This window comes from Cnephaeus nilssonii (assembly GCF_951640355.1).
Source record: "Cnephaeus nilssonii genome assembly, chromosome: 1".
Classification (NCBI taxonomy): domain Eukaryota; kingdom Metazoa; phylum Chordata; class Mammalia; order Chiroptera; family Vespertilionidae; genus Cnephaeus; species Cnephaeus nilssonii.
In genome coordinates, this window is record NC_137072.1 from 95,580,462 (window position 1) to 95,605,590 (window position 25,129).

The 25,129-nt window shown below is 45.2% G+C and overlaps 1 protein-coding gene across 10 annotated transcripts in view; it reads right to left on the bottom strand.

The window, feature by feature from the left end:
- Positions 1-326: 326 nt before the first annotated feature.
- Positions 327-25,129, bottom strand: part of PGCKA1 (PDCD10 and GCKIII kinases associated 1) — a 74,631-nt gene continuing 49,828 nt past the window's right edge. For 7 of the 10 annotated variants that reach the window (XM_079796769.1, XM_079796767.1, XM_079796764.1 and 4 more), the window contains 3 exons: positions 15,440-15,489; positions 6,530-6,583; positions 327-5,471 (listed from right to left, as the gene is read on the bottom strand). In XM_079796769.1, the coding sequence (XP_079652895.1) occupies positions 4,580-5,471; positions 6,530-6,561 (924 nt within the window). In that variant the 5' untranslated portion in view covers positions 6,562-6,583; positions 15,440-15,489 and the 3' untranslated portion in view covers positions 327-4,579. Of the gene's footprint in view, positions 5,472-6,529; positions 6,584-7,126; positions 10,187-15,439; positions 15,490-25,129 lie in introns of those variants that run through there. The other 3 variants (XM_079796765.1, XM_079796773.1, XM_079796772.1) reach the window with 2 other exon arrangements.

Sequence of the window (25,129 nt, forward strand, 5' to 3'; positions counted from 1 at the left end):
GGTAATCATACCGTAACTCACAGGGTCACGGTGGACCTATGTGAGATGATGATTGAACTCCATGCTTCACAAAGCCATGATGGTTTTTAAAAAAGGTTAAGCTACATTTGCACTCTTAAAAGCCAAAAACTGCCCTAACCAGTGTGGCTCAGTGGATAGAGCGTCGGCCTGTGGACTGAAAGGTCCCAGGTTCATTTCCGGTCAAGGGCATGTACCTTGGTTGCAGGCACATCCCCAGTAGGGGGTGTGCAGGAGGCAGCTGATCGGTGTTTCTCTCCCATCGATGTTTCTAACTCTCTATCCCTCTCCCTTCCTCTCTGTAAAAAAATCAATAAAATATGTTTAAAAAAAAAAAAAGCCAAAAACTGTAACTTGGTGACTCCCAGAAATTATTGCTGAATAAGATTTCTATATCGCTATTTGTATTATGTGGCAAATTATTTTGAAATGTCTTTGCCGATGTTTTTCTTGCAATAACTTCTCTTACAAACTTTTATTTAATATTTTGTAACAGTCCTTGGTTTGTCTCCTGGCTCATGGTTGATGTCATGAAAATCTGAGAGCCTATGATCGTATGGCTTCATAAATGGGCCACTTTTTTTTTTCTAAGCATCAACATTTAAGACAGAGAATGTTAGTTAATGAGATGAGACCGTCAACCCTCTTTGACCTGTGAAATCTTCCTTGTTTATGTAAGTACCAAGGCTTACTCACACCATTCTCCATAGCCTTAGGACTATTTGAAGAATGAAAAAGGAGGAAAATGTTTTTCATTCTGAAAATGCAATTATTTTTGTGGGATTTTTTAAAGTTGGTAACTAATGTCATAAGAAAATTTTATGGTTTTGCTTATAAAGTGGCAAGAAACAAATAGTCCAATCAGCCTGTCCACCAACTGTCTCACGGCTGTTAGTTTGCACTGTGTAGTTTTGATAAGGGAGGTGAGTGAAATTCTTTGTCTACCTTCCGGTCTCTTGGTCATATTTTATCCTTGTTTTATATCAACTATTCCAAAAATGCTTAAAAGCAGAAAATACAGAAGCCTCCTAAACATCAGACTCAAAAGGCGAGGTGAGGGTGCACAGGATGAGAGGCAGGGTGAGGCGGAAAGAGGGAAAGATGAATGGCCAGCACTACCAGCCCAGACACATGGGTGAGCGCTGAGAAGCCTCAAATTCCCTTCTTTCTACTGGGGATCTGGTTAGACAGAACAATGTGCCACTGTCTACCTTGGAAACCAGGAGAAAGGATTTACTTTCATATTATAATAGTTCAACTTCCTCCGGTACAAAGAGAAATACCACTTCCTTAGCTCAAGAAGCCTATATGTTTGATCTTCATTCACAATCAAGCTTTAAGTTATGCATGTATGCATACCGGTCTTTGACTGATATGCATAACCCATGGACACAATAGGGTGCTGAAGACCCGGGGCAGGGGGTGGGGGCAGGCTGGAGGGGGTGAAAGGGGTTCAAAAGGGGACATATGTAATACTTTCAACAACAGAAAATTATTATTTTTTTTAAATCAAGCTTTAGCATGGTAAATACCCACTTGGTGCGGTTTGCGGAGATCATGAACTGTGCGTGGTGTCCACTCCTCACCTTGGCCGGGGCCTGACATTCAGAGTGAGTCTGAGCTTTCACGTGGTCCAGAGCGTTTTGGACAGGCTCACGCCTGTCGGCATACTTTCTGGTCAGCCGTGGCACCGGCTCCAGGAGGAAGACACGGCACAGAGCAGGACGCCCAGGCAGCTGCTAGACAACCCGGTGGATAAAGCTAAGTCTGCAGTGTTTTTCCAACCTAAAGATCTTGACTTGCTCTGACATCCTCTGGTGGAGTCTAGACACTGGGGCAAAGACCGAAGGGGCCAGATTGCTTAAAAAACAACCACCAAAAAACTTGAAATTCTTGGTCATCTGTTAACCTTTTCAAGCAATTATTTTGCAGAAAAAGAATATTTAACACTTAGCAGGGTTGTTAGTCATGGAGAAATATCGACAGCAGCCCAAAAATGGAAAACCAGGTACATATGTAGAAGTGTGTTTCTGTGCAAGGGAAAGAGGCTGTCTGACTAAGGCCTCCCCTCCCCCCCTCATCTGAATTTCCTTCCTTTTGCCTTCTGATAGAGATGCCACGGGGGAGGTGAGATAGCTGTAGCTGCCCAGTCCTCCTTCCTCTGGACCAAAGACGTAAACCTCTTCTGTGTTATACTAAATGCCAATACAATTTTAACCTCTTGCTAACTGGCTCTATCCCAGGTTCTTGTGCTTTGAAGACCTGATGTGCAAAGACTGAAGGCTGACCTCAAAACTCAAGCTACGTTTTCTTAGCCTTTCTTGCAGCTAGGTGTGGCCAAGTGACTGATGCTGACCAACGAGGAATAAGTAGGAAGGCTGGATTATACTTCTGGGAGGTCCTTAATAGAGAGGGAGTGAACCATGTCAGAATGGCTGTCCTTATTCTTTTCCCTACATGGAAAGCAACCAGCAGCCATTACGGGCCACACAGTGATCTTGAGAAGGAAGCCAAGATGATAGAAGGAGGATGTGCCACTGATACCGTGGAACGCCCTACCAGCCCGAAATGCTACCTCCAGACTTGTGACATAAGAGGTAAATAAAGCTCTATCTTTAGAAGCCATTTCTCACATGCAGCTGGACCTCATCCCAGCAGATGCACGTGGGAAACTGTTGAAGGAACCTCTCTGAAATATTAAGCATTTGGTGTACTAAACACAATAGCAAACACATGCATTAACGATGCCAACAGTTTATCTTTTAGAGGTTCTGACTAACCTTGTATGTAGAGGTGGCTTGTCACCATACAAACCCAGGGTAATGTATGTCTTTATTTCTTAGGGTACCATCCTTAAAGATGCCAGAACGCTCAGAAATCATGTTTTATGTTAAATAACGACCAAAATGCATGATGATGATATTGTATATACTTCACAGTATTAACATTTTCAGTTGTGAGGATGTAAAAATTTGTTTAAAGGAGGTTTTTTAACTAAGAAGATTTATTTTACTGAGTGCCTACTGTTTGCCAGGCTTTATGCTAAGCATTGCATAACCTTGTGTCTTTACAGGTACATTCTATTCTTATTCTCACTTAACAGAGAGGCAAGTAGAAGGGATACATTACTTGCCCGAGGTCACATGGCAAAGTCAGAAATCAAACCAAGGTCAGTCAGATTTCAGAACCTGTTATGAAATACCAAACTAAAGCATCTTCCATGCTTACATTTTTCTGGATAGTCTTGACCATCCTATAAATTCCCCATCGAGCCATGTCAGAATGGCTGTCCTTGTTTTTGTAAATTAGAAGGTGAAAACCCTGAGAGGACTCATTTATCCTTAAGGCACAGGTAGTCATGTTGTCAAGAATCTGAATGAACCCCAAGGACAGAGAGAGCCAGAGCCATTCTCAGCAAAGTACCCTGGTCTCCTCCTCAAGTGTGATTTAGAAGTCTGGCTCTTTAAATCGAAAAACAAACGCACAAACAACAACCATCAAAGTTCACTGACACTCCATCTGGGGATATTAGAAGCGCCATTGAATTAATACAGGCAACCACATAGGTTGTTATATTTTAATCAGAATCAGGCATTAAATGGCATAAAATACTCTATATATCTCTTCACTGTTCCAAATCTCATAAACTTCAAACCCAAATATGACATAAGAAGTTTCAACAATTATTTTGACGAGCCTCCCCAATCCCAAAGGAGATTAAAAAGTAATATAAAAAAGTTAAGGTCAAGGTGCCTTAATATCACAGCCAACGACTAACCATTGTTGAGCTCCTCCCTCAATGCCACCGAGCTTACCGCCTGTCAAACAAGTGGTTAGTTACTAGTTCCCTGGGTGATTGTCCCTGAATGCAGGCCACGCTCTGGCCACACAGTAGGCACTTTAAGTGGGGTAGTTACCTCTTCCAGGTTGGGGGCCAACGCTTGGCTCTCAAAAAAGCAAGATAAAGAATTGACAGTCAAGCCCCGGCTGGTGTGGCTCTGGCTGGCGGCGCACTAAAGGTTCACAGGTTCTATTCCCGGTCAAGGGCATGTACCTGGGTTGCAGGTTGGATCCTGGCCTTCGCCGCCTGCAGGAGGCGACCAATGGATGTGTCTCACATGGATGTCTCTCTCCCTCTCGCTCTTTCCCCCCCTTTCACGCTCTTTAAAAAATCAATGGAAAATATATCTCCGGGTGAGGATTAACAACAAAAACAACGACAAACAGACTGATCCAGGAGTCTGTGCTCTGGGGTGGGGCGCTGGGATTGAGAGAATGCTCAAGCACAGCTGCACCAGATGTTGTGGGGACTCGGGGGGGGGGGGGGGGGTTGCCGAAGAGGCTAATTTCTAGACAGTGGCACCAGGGCCCGCTCTGCTTTTTGTCCCAGTGTCCTGAGGGATGGGCCGTCTCCACAGGGGCGCCGTCCGCATTGATGGAGGGGCGCACCGTCAGCACGAGGCTGGCTGTAAACAACGGGTAGGGCTGCACCGCGTGCTGCAGATTCACACCCCGACGCCCCTGGTGACACCAGCTCCATTGCACGCGCAAATCCCCGCCCCTAATCCACGTCGTCCACATCTTCTCCGGCCGTGGCCGCCGCCAGGGCCGCCAGGGCCTCCGCCACCTCCGCGTCTTCCTCCTCCGCCTCCCCACTCGCGTCTCCGGGGAGGCCGCGGGCGTCCTCCCACCCGTTTCTCCAGTCGGCCACCGGCGCGGCCGGGGCGGGGTCCTCTTCTTTCAGGTGGACGCTCAGGACCTCTGCGGCCACGGCCCCGTTTAAGGAACCCCAGCTTCTCTTCCCCGGGGAGGGGCAGGGCAGGTCCAACCCCGGCTCCTCCCGGCGCTCCTCCTCGGGATGGCCCTGGAAAACCTCCCCTTTTTCTCCGGGGTCCACGTGGTCTCCAGCCGAGCCCCGGTGTGGAGGGTAGTCCGGGGCTGGTATCTGGGGGACATGGTCCGGCACGTCCACGGCAGGACCCTCAGCCTCCGAAGAAACTCTGGAGTCTCCATTCCCGGCCACTCGGGTCTCTCCCGAGGCCCGCAGCGCACGGTCCGTCTCCCCGGCGTCCCCCCTTTCGAGGAAGGGGTGAGCTGGGGGCACGCTGTTGGCGGTACTGGCCCAGGAACCCGTGCCACCCTGGGGGGGCCCAGGGTCCCCAGCGGGCCCAAGGCCATTGACGGCACCACCAGTCTTCTCCGCACCGGGCCCCCCGCCCGTGTCCCCTGGAGGGGGCGGCCCCTGGGGAGGCCAGCAGGGCTCCTGCGGCCCAGCTCTCCTGCTCCTGCTGCCCGTCCTCCTCAGGCCCTCCCTCTGAAGGTCATGTTTATGCACCAGGACCTCGCCGCTCGGTTTGCCTTTTAATTTAACGGTGTCCCCTTCATCCAGCTTGCAGCTGCTCACTTCGTTGACATAGCCCGGGGAGGGCACTTGAACGGGGTCGAAGAGATAGCTGGGGGCGAGAATAATGAAGATCAGTCAGGCGGGTTACGAACTTTATTTGCTCATCACTTTATTCATCACTGACTTCCATTATTAATAATTTCTACTACAGGCTCTGCTTCTTCTCTTCCTGTTAATGCCTGTGTTTAGTTACTTAGGTAAGCCTGTATGTGTGTCTACATCAAATAGATATAGTCGGCATAAAATGTTCTGTCACGGGAAATAGATCTTAAGAAAAGATTCAAAAGACGGTGGGAAGAAGTACAAAGTTCATGGAATTTAAAAACAAGCAAAAAAAAGTAAATAGAAAGAAAAGAAATGTGCAGAATCAGGGAAATAACTGGTTAAGTACTGATGGTACATCCCCTCGATGGAATATTATACAGTCATCAAAAGGATAAATATGAAGTCTGGACTAGCATGAAAGATACGTATAATAAATGTTGTTTGTGAAGTGTGACATCACATTATGATTACAGTGGAGTAACATTTACACATGTATGTATGTGTTGTGTATATACTGACATATGGGTAATAATACATATGTATATGTAGATAGATATGGAATAGAACTATGATAACACATAAATTTGTTTGCTAAGGGAGCAAAATCATTAGTTAATTTTCCCCCCTTTATTTTACAGAGAATTCTGTTCCTATTACCCACATTCTGGGATAGAATCTGGAAAAAATTTAAAAGCACATATGTGACTAGGGCCATTTATTTTCAGTGATGCCATTTTCAGGCATCCACCAAAACCGAAGCTTTGCTTTGCATTACTCCCTGGAGAAATGTAAATTCAGCCCAAACCAAATTCAGTCTCAGAGAATGATGGAGTTCCCAACATCTCTGAGAAGGGAACAACAACAAAAAAAGGGGGTTTTAATATCTAGGCCACATGTCCTCTAAAATGACATCAAAGCAGTTCCAAATTCTTAATTTCTTGGCCATGCTGCTCAAGCCCCAACTGATCAATGCAGAATCTACGCAGGGTCTTTAAGAGGGTGGGCCTCCATGGGAACCCTGACTTCCTCCATTCGAATGAGGTATTTCCCCCCCAACTTTACCTTTGTATCATTTTACAGCACCTGCACCCCATCTGGATTATTTTTTGTTATCATCTGGAAAAGAAAACATAAAAGGGAGAAAACACAGTGAATAACATTTTAACATCAATTAGGCTTGCTTTTTCTTTCCTGGCTACTCACAAGTTAGTGGAGTCACAATTTTTGGCAGAAAAATAACATGTGGGCCAGGGAGGCCCTGGAATGCCTTGATGGATCGGAAATCACCGGTTCCGAGGTTCCGAGCTCTCAAACATTCATTGATACTTGTCTCTGTGCCAGACCCTTACCCCAACCCTGGGAGTTTCGTATGTCATTTGCATTTTGCAAATGAGGAAACACTGGTTGAAGAACGGTGGGGAGAGAAAGGCAGGACTGAAAAGACCTGTATGTTTTCTATTCTACTGCCTTCTTTGGGGGACACGGGAGCCTAACCAGGGGGCAGCAGGAGATGTAAGAGAGAGGGGAGGTGTCCGTGCCAGGGATGACCTACTCAAGTATTCAAGGACTTCAGGATGAAGCAGCTGACCCACGTGTTCCACGTTAGAGACCCGAGGAGGTGAGAGCCGGGCCATCATCACAAGCTTCACCTGGACGCACCTGCTCCTGCTCCGCCCTTCCCATCGCTGGGCTGATGCTGGCCGCAATTCGTGGACTCCACTCCCGCAGTTCAAGTGGGCTTCCTGGTGGCAGGTGGCCTCAGGTCTGTGCTTCTTCCATTTCTCACCTGCCCAGTGTCTCCTGCCTTTTCCCAAGGTGGCATTTTTCCCCTGCAAATTGCCCTCTGAATAAAACCTTCTCTGCATGGGAAACCGACAACGTTGTTCTGGTCTTTCCTTTGAGTGAGTCATTCTCCATTTCTAATATTTGCGACCTTCTCAAAGACAAGCCAAAGCCCCCATCCCTCTGTGTCCACATGACGCGGGCGCTTAAAACAGAGAGAGATCCCTCGCTGTTGATGCGGTTACTGCCTCCAGTCACGGAAGAATTTCCCAGGATGCTGCTTCACAAGCCTTTACCCATAGAGAAAACACCTGGTGTTTTCTCAGTAGTACAGACTGGCTGGTTGGTTACAAGGGACTAGGTTGACATTGATAAGTCAAATCCACAAATAACCTCCTATGGAGGCTAAAAATGCCCCACCCCCAAAACAGCCACATCCTAACCTCTGCAACTTGTGAATGCTGCCTCATATGACCCAAACCAACCAATCCAACACATCTGGGCGGCTGTGATCACAGATTTGAGATGGGGAGAGTGGCCTGGCTTACCTGGTTCCAGAGCCCAGCTCTGCCTCTTACTGGCTGTGTGACTCAGGGCCTCAGCTATTTCAGCTGTACTAAGAACATGGTGTTGCTGGGGATTATACAAGTTAATATTCATACTAAGCATCTGCTTATTATTCAGCTCTGTTTGGATACAGCACGCTTAAAAAAAAAAAAAGATGGAGGCCTTGCACCTAAGGAAGATGTAATCTAGTGGCCATAACACACAGATGCACAAGAGCATTAATAGCACCAAGTAAGGCTTGTTTCTGGCAATAAGAGCCAAATGGTATATTTCTACCAACGTGGCACCGATTGAAAGACACAAACCCCAAGGGCAACAGAGGACGGACAGGCAGAGAAACCCCTGGGAGCTTAGCCCGGAAATGTGTGCACAAGCTTTTCCTCCTTCAGGGCGCTCTCAGATAAATTACCCCCGGGCTCTGTTTCTGGCCCCTGCTCCCCCTTCATGCCCATTTTCTGCTAATATTTCATGTATTAGCTGGACAAATGGCATGAAAAGTGCCACGTGCACCTCCTGTCCTCCACCAACCCGTCCTCCCCTCACCCCTTCCCGTCCACACCCTGCTCTGAAATCCTGCCCATCCATGCTAGCACTACCTTTGTTTAACTTGGTCTCTATTAAAAAAAAAAAAAAATCGGCCAGGAAAGCCCTCCCCCACCCAAAAAAAAAACCTCAAAGAAAAAAAAGGTTTTTAAGTGTTTGAGAGAGGGCAGACCGTGGGTGAGAATAACGTGATTGAAGCAACTGTAAAATATCAATCACTGAACAGTATCAGGGAGGTCAACTTTAGGACGGCGAGTTCAAGAGTTGTCCAGGGGGAGGTTTCCTTCTGAGAGGGAGGAAGGCAGGAAGGCCGAGGCACATCTTGAGCGACACCCTGTGTTCCTAGCGACGGGGAGACTGACTCGGTCCACGTTGGGGAGCCCTGGCCAGGCTGGGTCTGTCGCACCCTCTGCTGCAGTGGCCGTGGCCACATAAGCAACATAAGCAACGTGATGCAATGACTGCTGAGATTTAACAGCCTGACGCGAGAGCCAGCACCTCCCTGTTTCTTACAGAATATACACGTCATCACCTGTGGCTGTTAAGACCCCCTCCCACTCCCCCAGGAAAACCACAGGATCTATATTTTTCTTCAAAAGCACGTAATTGTGAAGGATGTTTCGATGACTGTCCCCTTTCGGGATCAAATTTCCAGTTTGGCTTCTCCTCCCACTGCCCCCTCTAGGGCACACCACCTGGGCTTCCTGCAGACCTGGTCCCGGCCGAGGGCCATGCTCCCAGCCTCCCCCAGGCTCAACGAAACCGGCTCCAGCGTCCAAGGCTGTGTGACGGCTGCTAAAAAGGGTGGGGACTAAGGCATTTACAGCCGAGCCCGGCCTGCCCGTATCTACAATGATTGGTCCTTGTTTGATGAATCCTAATTGCAAATCCAAGTTCTTTCTCTTTCCATGTCACCGCCACTTCTATACCTTGCTTTTAGGAAGGCGTCCTCCCATTGCTGGGTGCAAAAAGGAAACACCCGTTACCTGCGTGATCCGTGGATGCAAATGGGAAAAATACTCCCAAAGAGGAAGACTGAGCTGAGAGTGGGCAGACTGAATGCTTTCTCTGCCCCGCTTTGGCGACAGCTAGCTCACAGGTGAGAAACCAGTTGTCCGGTGCCCTTTATGACTGAGCAGAGTGGAAATGTGCTTTCTCTGTGGAGTAGAAAAAAAGCAACAGAGAAGCAAAGGGCAGATCCTTCCCGTTTACACAGGGGAAAAGCAAACACCATGAGGGGGCGTGCCCAGCGGCGCTGGCACCTGCCCGCTCCCGGAGGCCGCGGTGGGGGTTGACTCCGTCCGGTGTTTGGTGTGGCCATTACACAGTCCGGTGCTTGAAGATGGACATGACAATGTCCCATCAGTTCCTAGCAAGTCTCCTTGCTGGAAAACCCTGTTTCCTAAGGCGGAGAGGGTGGAGGTGGGAAGAGGGGACAAGAGGGGAGAGCCACCAGTTTGCTAAGCAGACAGAAATCGACTGAAAATTCACCAGGAAGTGAAGGGAATATAGGAAAAGGCTCCCCCGGCGGGAAAGGGCTGCCTGTATAGATTAGCTAACAGGATTAAATCAATGTTCACTTCCTGATTTGAATCACTGTACTGGGGCTATATAAGAAAATGACCCTGTTCTTAGGAAATACACAGTAAAAGTATTTAGGAGTAAAGAGCATGGGATCTGTAACTTGTTAAAATAATTCAGGAAAAAAGTATGTGTGTGTGTGTGTGTGTGTGTGTGTGTGTGTGTGTGTAGAAAAAAGAGAATATATTCTGTGTGGAAAATGTCAACATTTGGGGACTCTGGTTACAGGGTATGTGGAGATTCTTTTTTTTTTTTTTTAAAGTATATTTATTGATTTCAGAGAGGAAGGGAGGAGAGAAAGAGAGAGAAACATCAATGATGAGAGAGAATCATTGATCGGCTGCCTCCTGCATGCCCCCCTACTGGGGATCGAGCCCGCAACCCAGGCATGTGCCCTTGGCCGGAATCGAACCCGGGACCCTTCAGTCCGCAGACTGACGCTCTATCCACTGAGCCAAGCCGGCCGGGGCGAGATTCTTTTATTTTTAATTTAAATAACTTTATTATAAAATTTTACATAAAACAAAATTCAGGAACAGAACTGAGACAGTAGTTAAGCTTATTGAAATCCCACAGTCCTTTCTGAACGTAGCTGTCATTCTAAGTATTTACTGAAGACCTGCCCTCAACAGGCAGTCCCAGGCCGGCACCTCGAAGGCACAGGCATAGTTCCTGTCCTCTGGCTGCCCTGTATAAAGAGGGAATTAGCGTCTAGTGCTGGGGTTTTGTCAGCTGTCTGCTGCCCTACTAAACACAGGCCCCTCATAGGCAATGCCTCACCCAGCCGCCAGGCCAGCTCACACTAAGGAGCACCTCATCTCGTTATTCAAACAAAGCAATGACTGGGAAGTGCCCTGTGCCAATGAGTGAGTGACCCATATGGAATTTTAGAAGTTATTATTCCTGTAGACCAGGGGTCCTCAAACTTTTTAAGCAGGGGGCCAGTTCACTGTCCCTCAGACCGTTGGAGGGCTGGACTATAGTTAAAACAAAACTATGAACAAATTCCTGTGCACACTGCACATATCTTATTTTGAAGTAAAAAAACAAAACGGCAAAAACACCCGCATGTGGCCCGCGGGCCGTAGTTTGAGGACGCCTGCTGCAGAGAGTCTACCCTTCCTATGATCAAATCTCACACTGCCCTGAATGGTGGCCCAAAAGGAAAAGCCAAGTGCAAGAGCTGAGACAGATGGGAGGAACCCTGGTCCCCCTCCCCCCGCCCCCCACCTCCCCAGGAAACAGCCAAACCTCCCGTGTGTGATCCCAAGGTCAAGGATGTTCCGCTTCAGGGGTTCCGTTCAGCGAGCTTTCAGAGCAGCTGCTGGGAAGTGGTTAGAGTTTATCGGAGCCGAAGTGCTTGGAAGAGAGACAGAATAAAATCAAACATGGAAAGTACAGCTCCGTGTTGAAAACCCAACTTGCCAATGTTTATAGAAAATAGTTGGGATCTCACGTAACCTGGTCAGCAGGTGAAGTCGACAAATATTTAGGGAGCCGAGTCTGGATACTGAGCTCTCAGACTCAAAGGGGAATGAGTGAAAGTAACTACCAGGTGCTTCATAAACGAGAGGAAAGACTGCCTGCCCCCCCTCACAGACGGCGCTGAATCTCCAGTTGGCAAAGGGAGATACATTCTTGACTACCCAATCTATTTCCTCAGCAGAGCCAGTTCCTCCTTTCCCGGCAGGCTTTGCAAACTCTCCGGGCCACATTTTTCTGCTGTGCTTCCCTTTCTCCTAAAGAGGCTGAGCTTCATCGATTGTGAGAAACCTGGAGACTCTATGGAGCCCTTTATTATCACCATCAAACGATCCATATTTGCACTCGCGGTAGCCAATGTCTATGATACAGATGTTGGCATCACCTAGAACTGGCTTTGATGGGCCATCTGTGTGCAGGGATATGTTTGTGGGTCCCCCCTAAAGAAAGGGTTCCTTGGTCAAGCAGGTTTGGGCACAGCAGAGAATAAAGATGAACACATTCATAGTTATGAAAAGGAACGATTCACTCTGCCTAGCCTAGTACTTCCCCAAATTATTTGAGCCCAGAACTTTTCTTGTTCCATAGAAGACTATTAACAACCAACACAACTTGTGTTTTGTGGAACATGTTGGGGAAAACAGCTGTCGGGATGGCAGTCCTAATCATCTGGTGGTGTTTGTGCTCTAAGCGAATGTGTAATGTGGTGTTTGGGTGAACGCAGCCCCTAAAGTCTGTGCCGGGTGTAGGGCATGCGGGTCCTGGCAACAGCTCTGTCACCAACCCCGGAGATGTGGGGAAGCTGGTGAATCTCTGGATTCCTTTTCTTTATCTGCAAGAGGAGTCCACGCACCAGGGCTTTCTTCCGCATCGAATCTAATGATCTCAACAGTGACTCGGGAAGAAGGGAACTCAGCCTGGTGCACAGTTACCTCATTGAGTCCTGAGCACTCCACTCCAGCAGGCACCAGCGTGACCCTTTACAGGTGGGAACCCCGCTCAACCGTTTGCCAACACCCCATCGCGCTGCCGTTGAGGTGTGTTGGGTCCCAAGTCCACACTCACCCGACCCATGATCCTGACTGACAGCAGAAAGCTCCCCTCCGCCCCCTTCTCCCGGCCCATCTCCTCTGGAACTGTGTCCCACACCCCGGAGACCCGAGGTGGGGAGAGAGTGGGTGTCACGGCAAGGTCCCTGGGAGGGATGAGGACCCAGATCAGGGCACCCTGTGGGGTGGGGGTAGATGTGTGGGGTGGGAGATCCATCACACCACACAGGCAGTTCAGCAGAGTGGCTAAATGAACAATTTAGAGTTGTGGGTTCCAATTCTGCCTCCACCCCTTATCAGCTTGGTGAGCTCTGGGCAAATTTCTTAGCCTCTGTGAGCATCAGTTGTCTAATCTGCAAAATGGGACTGATAACAGTTCCTGTTTGTCAGGATCACTTGGAACATTAAATGAGATGAAAGTATGTAAGGCATTTACTGTAAATGTCTGGCCCACTGACAGTGCTTATTGATAACTATAATAAGTAGTTAAAATTTCAGTATTGACTGTGCATCAAGTACCGTTTTAAGAACTTTCATATATTCATTCACTTTAACTTAACCCTGTTAGATGGAAACCAGTATTTTATAGATAAGTAAATGGATATAAAAGTTACGAAGTGGTACAGTGTGGTTATTATTAGCACTGTTGCTATTGTCTTCATTGTCAATATTTCCTGATTATGTAATATGTAATTACTTCTATTATATAATATTTCTTATTGTATTACTATCACCTGTCTTGGTAGGTTCAGTTTTCTGAGTCCACTGGATTACACAATAAAAAGCAGGTAGGTGTGGTTTTATCTATTCACCACCAGATGGCAGTATATAGTGGTTACAGTATTTAATTTATGGCAAGCATGTCAAACTCAAAGGCTAACAGGGGCCAAGTAAACAAGGTTTAAGTTTATACTCTGATTTTCCTAGAAATGTAGGTTTATTTAGAAAAGTATAGTATATAAAAGAGAACAAGAGCAATGATAAAATTAAATTTTTTTCCTGACACTTGGCATATCTTCTCTGCCACTATCTTTCCTACTTCGGGGGGAACCTTGTTCGCAGTGATTACTTTCAAAACTGACCCAAGGTGATTGTCAGTAATTCTGGACCTGACAGGGGACTTATTTCCTTACATAATTGTAAATAACTGCTCACACCGTTATATTGGCTGGGCCGCAAAAATATTCGTTGTGGGCCGCATGCGGCCTGCAGGTTGTGAGTTTGACATGCCTGATCTACAGTAATCTCAAGAGAGGGACTTGGTATAGGAAAGGTCTCAGAAACACGAGAATTAGGGCATAAATAGTGTAGGTGTTCTGCCATGTAGCAAAGCTAAGGGGGGGGGGGAGTGACGTGGTAAATATTTGAGACAATTAGTGTCCCCTGTAAGCTGGCCATGAGGTTTATTCAGTCGTCTGGCCAGACCACTGTGGGCTCCTGCAATTCTATTTAGGCTTCTTTTGATGCAATGACTGCTCATCAACCCCCAAATGGGGAATCTGGGTTTCTCTCTCCCACCTGTATGTGTGGACAATAATTCTGCGGGAGAGGCTGGGAGAGGAAGGAGCCTATGGGGTGTGCAAGGGCCCAGCTCCTCCCCCCTGGATTCCACAGCATCACACCCAATCACCTTTTTTATAAATGTGGACTCGGGGCTGGAAGCCTAAAATAGAGGACAAGAAAAAAACAGACTGTCCCATATCTGTAGAGGACCCTTGGTGTACAGAATTGGGATCCCAAAGTTTCTTTTTTATTAAAGTAAAAATAGATTTTGCCTTTGAAAAGACTGAGTAAAGTTCCTACTGGAGGCTAGACCCTCTGCCAGTTATTAGGACACAAAAAGGCAGAAGATCTCCCCTGTCTGTTAAAGGCCCCATCACCCATTCATGCAACAGACATGTCTTGAGCATCTATATGATGTGCCAAGTACTGGACTTGAGTCCAGGGATCTGGAAGGAGTTTACAGCCCAGAAAAGGAGACAGTTATATAAAGACATGACTAATAACGTGGTATATTGAAATGTTATACCGTATGTTACACAAGGTGGGGAGTGCCCGAGTAACCTTGGGAAGATTAGAAGAGGCTTGTGGGCGAAGGTGAGCAGATAAGGGTGCAGGTGGGGTCCAGGGTGCACCCCAGGGGGAACGCAGTGCCAGCTCAGGATCGCAGGAATGCTACAGGGAGGCGGGGATGCCACTTCTTACACCCGCTCTCTTAAATGCACCCTCTAATGAGGCAAGATAAAGGTAGATAAGGTTTTACATCAAGGAGGCAGCTTGACCATCTAGATTGCAGAGGCAAACAAGGACAATGCACACGCTACTGTCAGGACCCCAGTAGGGAGACCAGGCTGGTCCCACGGGAGTAAGCTAGACAACAGATCCTGTCCCCATGTCGGGCTGGAGACGGAAATGGTAAGGGAGGTGGGGAGAAGACCCAGAGAGAAATAAAAGAAAGGAAGTCTGCAATCCGAGGGCCTGGCTCCTAACCTTGAGTGCACCAGAATATCCTGGGAGGCTGGGCCTCACCCCCAGACTTCTGACTGAGCAGGACTGGGGAGGGGCCCGAGAATCTGCATTTCTAACAAGTTCCAGGTGAGGCTGTTGGTCCTGGGAACATACTTTAAGAATCACTCTTTGGGAGGGACGGTCTTTATTGGAGAAACCCCACATTGCCTGGGGAGATAGAATAACTGAAAATCTTCAAGGGTGAAGATCTAGTTGGGTCTCATGTGTTTGAGAACTGTAGCCCCAAACAACAGAAGTAAAAAGGAAACCGAGTTCTACTCAAACCTGAATGTGCCAGAAAGATATAGACTTTGGGGTTTACTCTGCCTACTGGTTTTAATGTTTTCGGTAATAAAAACTGTAGTGAAAGACTGAGTAATTGAAAATTTAATGGGTAGTAGAAAGAATAGACACCCGCCTCCCCCCCCCTCCACAGCATTAAAACAAGAAAATAGCTTACCTGTTGTGAAGATTGTCCATTAGGTTTCTCTAGAAGTTTAACTTCTCTTCCTACAACAACAAAAAAGTTGAAAATTGAGGTCTGCAAGTTGCCTCCTTGTCACAGCCAAGTTGCATCAACAAAGTGACAGGGGCGAGCGTTTCCTCAGAGGGGCCAGGCAGTGAGTTCCTGATCTGGAACAGTCAGCCAGGCAGACAAGCTCTGAAAGTCACCAGGCCCAGCTCCTGACACTCACCATCCGATGAACAATTTACCCAAACTTCAGTACTTCTTCTATGAAATAAGATTGCAGCGAGATTTAAATGGCACAACATGTGAGCTAATTTAGCCCATGCTGGGCATGTTGGAATTGTTCAGTAACCCAAAGCTATTGCTCTTTGTTACTGTTGACAAACATTACTTGACAACACGTCTCTTCTCTGATGGGTAAGGTTTCAATTAAGCAGAAAGAAATTCAAGGCATTTGCTTCTTGGAGACATATCAATAAAGTTTCAATGAACACATGTAAAATATTTTAACAAAATACATAACTTAGAGAATAGCTTTGCTTATAATGAAAATGATGTCTAGAATTTGAAAGTAAAGCAAATGTGTAGACTTTTACCAATTTATCAATTATTAGAATAATTCACTATCAATAGACACAATTTTTTTAAAAAAAATGCTCTTATCCTACAAGCCACTCCCCTGTTAAGAAGCCTTAAGTAGTTCTGCATTGCCTACCAGTCTTTAGTGAACTCAGCTAAGCATTCTCGGTCTTTCACCATTGGCCTTCCAGCATTACCTCTGAAACTCTTTAAGCCACACCTATTTCCAGCCAATCTGGATTTTTCATTATTTTCTAAACATGCCTATATTGTTCTGTTTCTATGCCTTTGCACATGTTATTTCCCCCAGTTGGCTTGCCTCCATGCCCATCGATATTTTGCAAAATTCTACTGATCCTTCAAAACTTATTTCACACACCACTTCCTCCATGAAGATAAAAAAAAATCCAACGAAAGGTAACTACTCTATTCTTTTACTTTCTATAGGACCTTCAACCTCTTGGATGGGTCTGCTCCCTGTATGCCTTGGATGATAGTAATTCATTTATATAACATTCCCTCCATTAGACTGTAAACTCTGAGGAAGGAAGGGCCCTGGCTTCAACATTGTTTATCTACATGTTGTATTTCTTCACATCCTGACTTACATTGCATGTCTTTTAAAAAAAATTGACATATGATGTTAAAAACATCCTATGTTCAATGAGGGTCTACCTTGAGTACAATTATACTCAAGAGATGTGTAAGACATGGTCCATTTACCCAAGAACCTTCTAAGATAAAAATGAACAATATCCAGAGACAGAGTAAGAATTTTACAAGCTCTAAGCATAGAAAAGATCATGTTTCAAAATAAAAACAACTATAAAAAAAAGACACTTCAAAGAAATTCTATTTTTCTCTAGGATGATTTTTTTAAACAATAAATTCTTTCAAAAGAAAGTATTTTGGGCACACTTGCTTTGCCGGTGCCTTAGGTGCATGACTAATTTGTTGGACAAGCTAGCATTAACATGACATTGGGTTGTACATGTTGAGGACCCAATGACTGGTACAGCTAATCAGTGCTAAGCATCATGGGAGCTTGGGAGAAAAAGAAATCCCAGTGGGATTGGGCTGCCAAGAAAGAGTTTATGGAGAAATGGGGCCATGAGAAATTAGTTAGGCAAAGAGGAAAGTTTTAGTAAAAGCAAAAGAGTAGTGCTCTGGCTGGTGTGGCTCAGTTGGTTGAGCACCATCCTGTGCACTAAAAGGTCGCTAATTTGATTTCCTGTCAGGGCATATACTCAGATTTTGGGTTCCATCCCCAGTTCAGCAGCATACAGGAGGCCAACCGATCAATGTTTTCACTCACATTGATGTTTCCCTCCCCCTCTTTCTCCCTTTCCCTCCCCCTCTCTCTAAAAATCAATAAAAAATAAATTTAAAAAATAAATTAAAAAAAGCAAAAGGGTAGCAAAGAATACAACTTGTGTAAAAAGACAATGGAGGGGACCCATGTTGCGGATATGGGGGATGGATTTGGCATACGTGACCAGCTTACTGAGGCTCTTGAAAACAGGCCAGAAGACCAAACATGACATGACTGGCAAACAGAGTAGGTTGTTGAGCAATGAATGACAGCATGATGGCAATATATTTGAAAGCCTCACCTGCTAGTGGTCATCAGGGAACACGAAAAGGGTTAGGTACAGAGAGACTTGCTAAGGTTAACACTTTGAATTAAGTGAAGAGATGAAAGAGCCTGGTGTGTGGTCCCATCTAAGGGAATCCAGAGGAAAAAACCAATTTGGAAATCTACTTTTTCAAGCTTTCATTGATTTTCAAGTTAAACATTACTTTCTACTGTCCCTGGTTTCTCTTAGCACATTGGTTTATGTATGTGTTATATATAAAGCCCTGAAAAAAATTTGTTGCCTCAGTACCTATTTCCTTATGTGTAAAATGACAATTAAAAGTACCTTTTTCAGAGAGGAGTTAGGATTAAGTGAAAGAACAGTAGAGGATCTAGCACAGTGGTTGGCACAAACTATAATTTCAACAGGGTTAGCTAAGATTTTTTTTGTTATCTTCATCATCGACGTTATCATCATCATCATAGTCCTCATCATCGCTTAGTAATTTCTACGCCCCCCCCCCCCTTACACTACACTGGAAGTTCCTTGATTCCAATGATTGCATCTCATTATCTTTATTTCTTCAAAAAGGAATACAAAGTAGGATTTTTGCTATGTACTGAATTGTAAGAGGAAAAATGCCAGAAATCCATGAAAGCAGGGATCTGTGTTACAAAAGAAGGAATATTAAAATATTCTTATTTTTGGAGGCAGGCAGACAGGAAGAATGGTGGTTCCATAAACAGGAAGCTGGAAGGAGAACCATGTGCAGTATTGGAGAGATCCTAAATTCAGCATTTAGCTTACTGAATTGACGTGATGGATGGGGAGCAGAGTGGCAGAGAGAACAAATGTATCCAGCCACCTTCCATTAAAAAAAATGGGCATAACCTTATAGAGAGAGCAAAAGAGGAGATAAAACAGAAAGTCCATGAATGTGCCCTCGCCAGTTTGGCTCAGTGGATAGAGTGTTGGCTTGTGGACTGAAGGGTCCCGGGTTCGATTCCGGTCAAAGGCACATGCCCAGGTTTCGGGCTCGATCCCCAGTAGGGGGCATGCAGGAGGCAGCCAATCAATGATTCTCTCTCATCATTGATGTTTTTATCTCTCTCTCCCTCTCCCTTCCTCTCTGAAAAAAAAATATATATATGCATACACACACACACACACACATATATATATATATATATATATATATATATATATATATATATAGCCCATGAATATGCAGTAACTGATCTAGTAAATCAGCAATGTAGATAACCAAGGACTAGCTGAATAATAGACCGTAGAATCTTTAAAGGCATCATGAAGGTGGGAATGAAGAGGGAAGGGCTAAAACCAGGACAGTTTGGAAGGTGTTTTAAGAAACAGTTGGGCCCTGGATGGTTTGGCTCAGTGGACAGAGCGTCAGACTGTGGACTGAAGGGTCCCACCCAGGTTCGATTCTAGTCAAGGGCACAGGCTCGATCCCCATGCAGGAGGCAGCCAATCAATGCTTCTCTCTCATCATTGATTTTTCTATTTCTCTCTTCCTCTCCCTTCCTCTCTGAAATCAATAAAAATATATTAAAAAAGAAAGGAAGGAAGGAAGGGAAGAAGGAAGGAAGGAAGGGAGGGAGGGAGGGAGGGAGGGAGGGAGGGAGGGAGGGAGGGAAGGAGGGAGGGAGGAAGGGAGGAAGCAAGCAAGCAGTTGGTTCCTAAATCCTTTCCTGCACTTGGATTTCAGGTGCTTTCCACTCTCCATCTCAACTAAAGAATATAAGTATAGCATCTGGAAAGGGTAAAACAGGGTTTCTGGACACGGAACACAGTATGGAACACACAGCAAAGGGCAGGGGTACTGAACCCTAAACCAAGTAGTTAAGTGTGTAAATATGAAATGCTGAGACCCTCACCTGCTCCCTGCCCCTTCATTCTGGATTGCTGGCAGCCGCCCTCTCCCCCTCTCCAGACCTCTGAGGAAAGTCTCTCACAGGAGAGACAGAGATTGAAACCAACCAACCAATCAACAAGAAAACCTCTGGAAACAAAGAGGAGGGAGAAGAAAACAAAACAATTGACAATAATAATTTTCATCATGTCACTTGCATCCAAAAAGAATAGAAAACTGTGGAATAGTCTATTGAGAGCTTCCCCCTGGGGCCTCCCCTAAAAATCGCCACCCTTAAAACCCTTAGGACAGGGGAACCAGTGTGCTCTCGGTCCCAGGCACATTACCATTAGCTTCCTCACTCCCAAGCTCTACAGGCCTTTCCTGTATCTTGATAACTTGTTTCCTAAGCCCATTTCTTTCAGGAATTACTTTTTATACTCTATGATTTATCAAATAAACGTTCTCTTACAAAAAAAAGAACAAAAAACCAAAAGAACCAAAGGCTATTAAGAAAAATCAGAGAACAGCAACAAAAAAGCTCTTGGAAATTAAAACAAAACAGCAAAAACGAACTTTTAAATCCAGAATCCAGAAGAAAAAGGTGAAGAAATCTCACATAAAGTAGCAAAAGAGATAAAGACATAGAAAATGAAATTAGAAAAGATAAAAACATTAGAGCAGGCGTCCTCAAACTACGGCCCGCGGGCCACATGTGGGTGTTTTTGCTGTTTTGTTTTTTTACTTCAAAATAAGATATGTGCAGTGTGCACAGGAATTTGTTCATAGTTGTTTTTTTTTTAAACTATAGTCCGGCCCTCCAACAGTGGACTGGCCCCCTGTTTAAAAAGTTTGAGGAACCCTGCATTAGAGGATCATCCAGGAGGTCCAATATCCATATAATTGGAGTTCTCTAAAGAGCGAACAAACAAAGGGTGGGGAAAACTTTGTCAATAAAATATTATAAGAAACATCCTCATAACTTAAGGACACGAGTTTCTAGATGAAACTACTTACCAACTGACCAACACAGTGGATAAAAATAGACTCAAGCCAAGATACAACATTGTGATATTTCAGTTGTAAGTATACAGAACACTGAACAAATGGAAAAAAGGGCCATTTGTTATTCCCAGAGAAAAGTAAAGATCTTACAGGCTTCCAGAAGAAAACCAAACCAAAACAAACCAAACCAAAACAAAACAAAACAAAAAAACCCAGATCATATACAAACACAGAACTGGGGATCAGAATGATTCCAAACTTATTAAACACACACACACACACACACACACACACACACACACACACACACACACACACACCAATCTAAACCTGGCCAAACTACCAATTAAGTGAGATGGTAGGTTAAATATATTTTCAGATATATAAAACATCCATCCATATATCTTCCCTCCTGGGAAGGAGGCTATTGGATGATGTAACAAGCAAATGAAGAGAGAATCCAGGAGGAGAGGGCAAGAAGTAGGAAATTGAGCACTAAACACAGGAGAGAGACCAAAGTGTCCCCAGGATGACGGTGACCAGAGGTCTCAGAATGCCAGCATTGTGCACAGGGTGAGGGCAGCTCGTTCAGTTGGGGAAAGTAAGAAGGTACTGGGCAGTTTTCTATCCCCTGCACCACCATTCATTCAGAGCAGCAATTCTCAACCAGTGCGCTGCAAGAACTTTTACAACATTCAATAGTTGACTATTTAATGGAGGGTACTGACCTCGTTTCCCTTAGGTTGTCAAATTAAAAAATGACAACAGCCAACACAATAGCTTCTGGTGTGAATGAATAAAAATTATACTTTTTTTGGGGGGGGGGGTCAGATCAGCAAAAAATACATTTTTTGGTGTGCCACAGAATTTTAGTAATTAGTTTATGTGTGCCATGAGATGAAAAAGGTTGAAAATTGCTGACTTAGAGAAATAATATTTAGAGGCAAATAACCAAAATAATCAGCTAAAAAAGTGAGCTTCATTTGAAGATTTGGGAATCAAGCCAGTCATAACAGCAATGCCCCGAGGAAGGGTAAACTAGATGATAGAAAGCCAGGACAATAATGCTAGTGAAAATGCCAACTCACATCCCTTTAACCTACATTAATTATTCAACTTGCAGCACTGTGGGCCAGTCCAGGTGCTCATAAAAGATCATAGCGGGATGAGTAAGACCTGAAGTTTACAACCCAGTGAGGTAGCCAAAACATAAAACAAACAATTATGACCCAGGGATATAAGTGAGTTCATAGGCGAAGTATTATAAAAATGTGGGCACCTGCAATCCACCTTCCAGAGTCCTCGAAGGCTGCGCAGTCCAATATGTGAACTGCCAGCCAACGAGCCACATGTGGCTCTTTTAATTTAAATTACTTAAAAGTAAAGACGGTAAAAGTTCAGTTCCTTGAACACACCAGCCAGCTGCATTTCAAATGCCCCCAAGCCACATGTGGCTAGTGGTTACCTTAGTGGACAGTGTAGACCGGTGGTTCCCAATCTTTTTTTTGGCCATGCTCCACCTGAGCATCTCTAAAATCCTGATGCCCCCCACCGCCCGTGACATATATAATTCTTATTATTCAAAAAGTGAACTCCTATTCACGGGGAGGAAGCCCTAAAGGCCATGCATGCACTTGGTCTAAACAAGCTTCCAACGAACATGGCATCCATGAAGGAGAAAAATAAAAGACCCAAAGGACAGTTGAAGCACTGAGGAAGAAATCACTAAGAAATTGTTAAAAAAATAATACGAAGTGATATGGAAAAATAACAAATAGTTTTAAAACATGTAATAGAGAACTGAAATGCATAAATATGTCACAATATATGTTTATATACTGTATGTGAGGCCCCTAGAACCATAGGAAATGCAAAAAAATTCACTGTTAATAACTCATTCTCAAATTGCCCCCCCCCCTTAAAAACCAAATTTGCCCCCCTGTGGGGCGTGTGCCCCACGTTGGGAACCACTGGTGTAGACCTAGAGCATTTTCCTTATACAGAAAGTTCTATTGGATGGTGCTGGTCTAGAGGTTCTTTAAAAAAAAAAATTATGAAAAAAAAATTAAATTTTTATTTTTCAATTACAGTTTACATTCAATATCATTTTGTGCTAGTTTCAGGTGTACAGCAATCATATATTTTACAAAGTGTCTCCCCAATATTTCAAGTACCCCCTGGCACAGTACACAGTTCTTACAATATGATGATGTTCCCTAGGCTGCACTTGACATCCCCATGACTGTTTTGTGACTGCCAATTTATGCTTCGTAATCCCTGCCCCTTTTTTCACCCAGCCCCCCAACAGAGGTTCTGAAATGGGGATATAGTGTTTTTGCAGCATAGTCAAGTACAGTAAAGGCCTGAGGGGGTCACATTCCATGGATCTATTAGTAAACAGAGACTTACAGAGCTTGATATTTAACCGGCTAAGTTATCTGCATAAGGAATGGAATTTTCACTCTGCTAGAAATTTACTTTTCAAGTGGGCCATCTGGAGCTAGGAAGGGGATTTCTCACATCTCCTGAGACTGTTTGGCCACCCACAGATGTTGGGGGCAAATGCTGTTGGTGACAGAAGTCTGGGAAAGCAGCTTTGCAGAGTGGAAAGGGGACGGGGATAAGACCTGGAGAACTCAGAAGTACCTGAGTTTGAATGTTAGCCCCACTACTTATTGGCTGTGTGGCCATGAGCAAATCTCTCAACCTCTCTGGGCCTTAGTACTTTTTAGATGTGAAGTGTACAGGTAATGCATGGATCAGGATAAGCAGGTGGCAGAAGCACCAAATGGCAGCTGCCAGCCTTCTCATTGTTCTTAATCTCCAACTTTCAAGAAATAGTGTGGCTGGCCCTGACCGGTTTGGCTCAGGGGATAGAGCGTCGGCCTGTGAACTGAGGGGTCCCCGGTTCGATTCCGGTCAAGGGCATGTACCTTGGTTTCGGGCACATCCCCAGTAGGAGATGTGCAGGAGGCAGCTGATCGATGTTTCTCTCCGATGTTTTTAACTCTCTATCCCTCTCCCTTCCTCTCTGTAAAAATCAATAAAAAAATATATTAAAATGAAAAAAGAAAGAAAGAAAAGAAATAGTGTGGCTGGTTGCCCAGCGGTGTGGCTCAGGTTGAGTGTTGACCTATGAACCAGGAAGTCACAGTTGGATTCCGGTCAGGGCACTTGTCCTGCTGCAGGCTGGATTCCCGGTGGGGAGTGTGCAGGAGGCAGCAGATAGATGATGATTCTCTCTCATCATTGATGTTTCTATCGCTCTCTCTTTCTCTCCCTCTCTCTGAAATTAAAAAAAAAAATTATAAAAAAGAAATAGGCTGGTGAAGAGGGGCCCCTCAATGGTGAGAGCTGGCTCTCCTCGCCTCTCATTCCTTCTCATCACACCTCTGTTTTCTTAAAGGAGCCATCAGGGACCAGGAACGTAAGGACCTATCATAGGAGGGGAATTTCTGTGCAAAGAAGGGAAAAGGATGAAGGGGGAGGGGCAGTGGCATTTACTGGAGGGCCAAGGACATGCCAGACCCACTAGCAGGTATGGGATGTTCTAGAAACCCTCCCAGTGTCTAAGGGGGAGTCAAAGGATGCGAGGAGGGGAGAGTTTGTGGGTGGTGGGTGGGACATAAACCACAGGGATGGGCTGGGTTACATGGGGAGGGGCCGTGCATGCCAAGCTACGGGCCCCACTTGATGAGGTTCCTAGTTCATAATAATAACTGGTAGCAACATGTCACATGGACTCACTGGTGGGTGACGAGTAGCAGCCAAGGGGACTATAAGCCCGCCCCCAAGCCCTGGCTCATCCTCAGACAGGGATTTGCTGGGTGTTTTTACCACACAGTGGCCAGTCCATCTCTGTTCCCGTCTTTAACTTCCCTGGGAAGAAAAACAAAGTTTCTTTCCAAGTGGAGTTAAGTTCTAAATATGATAAGCCCGACTTGGCACCAACACTGCTTGCAAGCATTAACTTTCCCTTGTAATTTGTAAATGTATTCGGGCTTGTTTTCGGGTTTTCTTTTATGGGTCCCCTCCCACCCCCACCCCAGGCAGGGCCAGCCTCTGAATAGAAAGAAAAGGTCCCCAGCTGGGCTCCTTTCTCCCAACAAGCTTTGCAAGCTTCGCAACATCTTCCTTGGACACGGTTCAGCCGGGGGCCTTCCCTGTGCTCCGGGAGGAATTCCTGCGGCCCGCACAGGGGCCCCTTTGTTGTCCGAGGTTGTGAGAAGTTAACCACTACTTCGCACGAGGAAATATCTTTTCCTTGTGTGAAGGAATGATCAAAGAGGAATGTCACTTAAACCAAGGAAAACAAAGCCGTGATTTATATCTAGAATCGCCACAGAGGAAAAAAGACCCTTGTTCCTGCAGTAAAGCACAGAAATCTGCAGTGTAGAGTGGAAAATCCACGCGTCTTCTGATGGACTTTGAAGTGTAGTCCTTAGTGTATGCCTAAGTCTTCAGTCTTCTTTTAAAATATAAAACCTCTCTCTCTCGTGCATCTGCCCTGCTCACAAATATCTCCAATCTTTTCCCAATGTTTAATGTGAAACCTTTTCTCATTAAAGATAACATGTATATTTGTGTGCATATATTTATATATAATATACATGTATAAAAACACATGTAATCACACACATATATGCA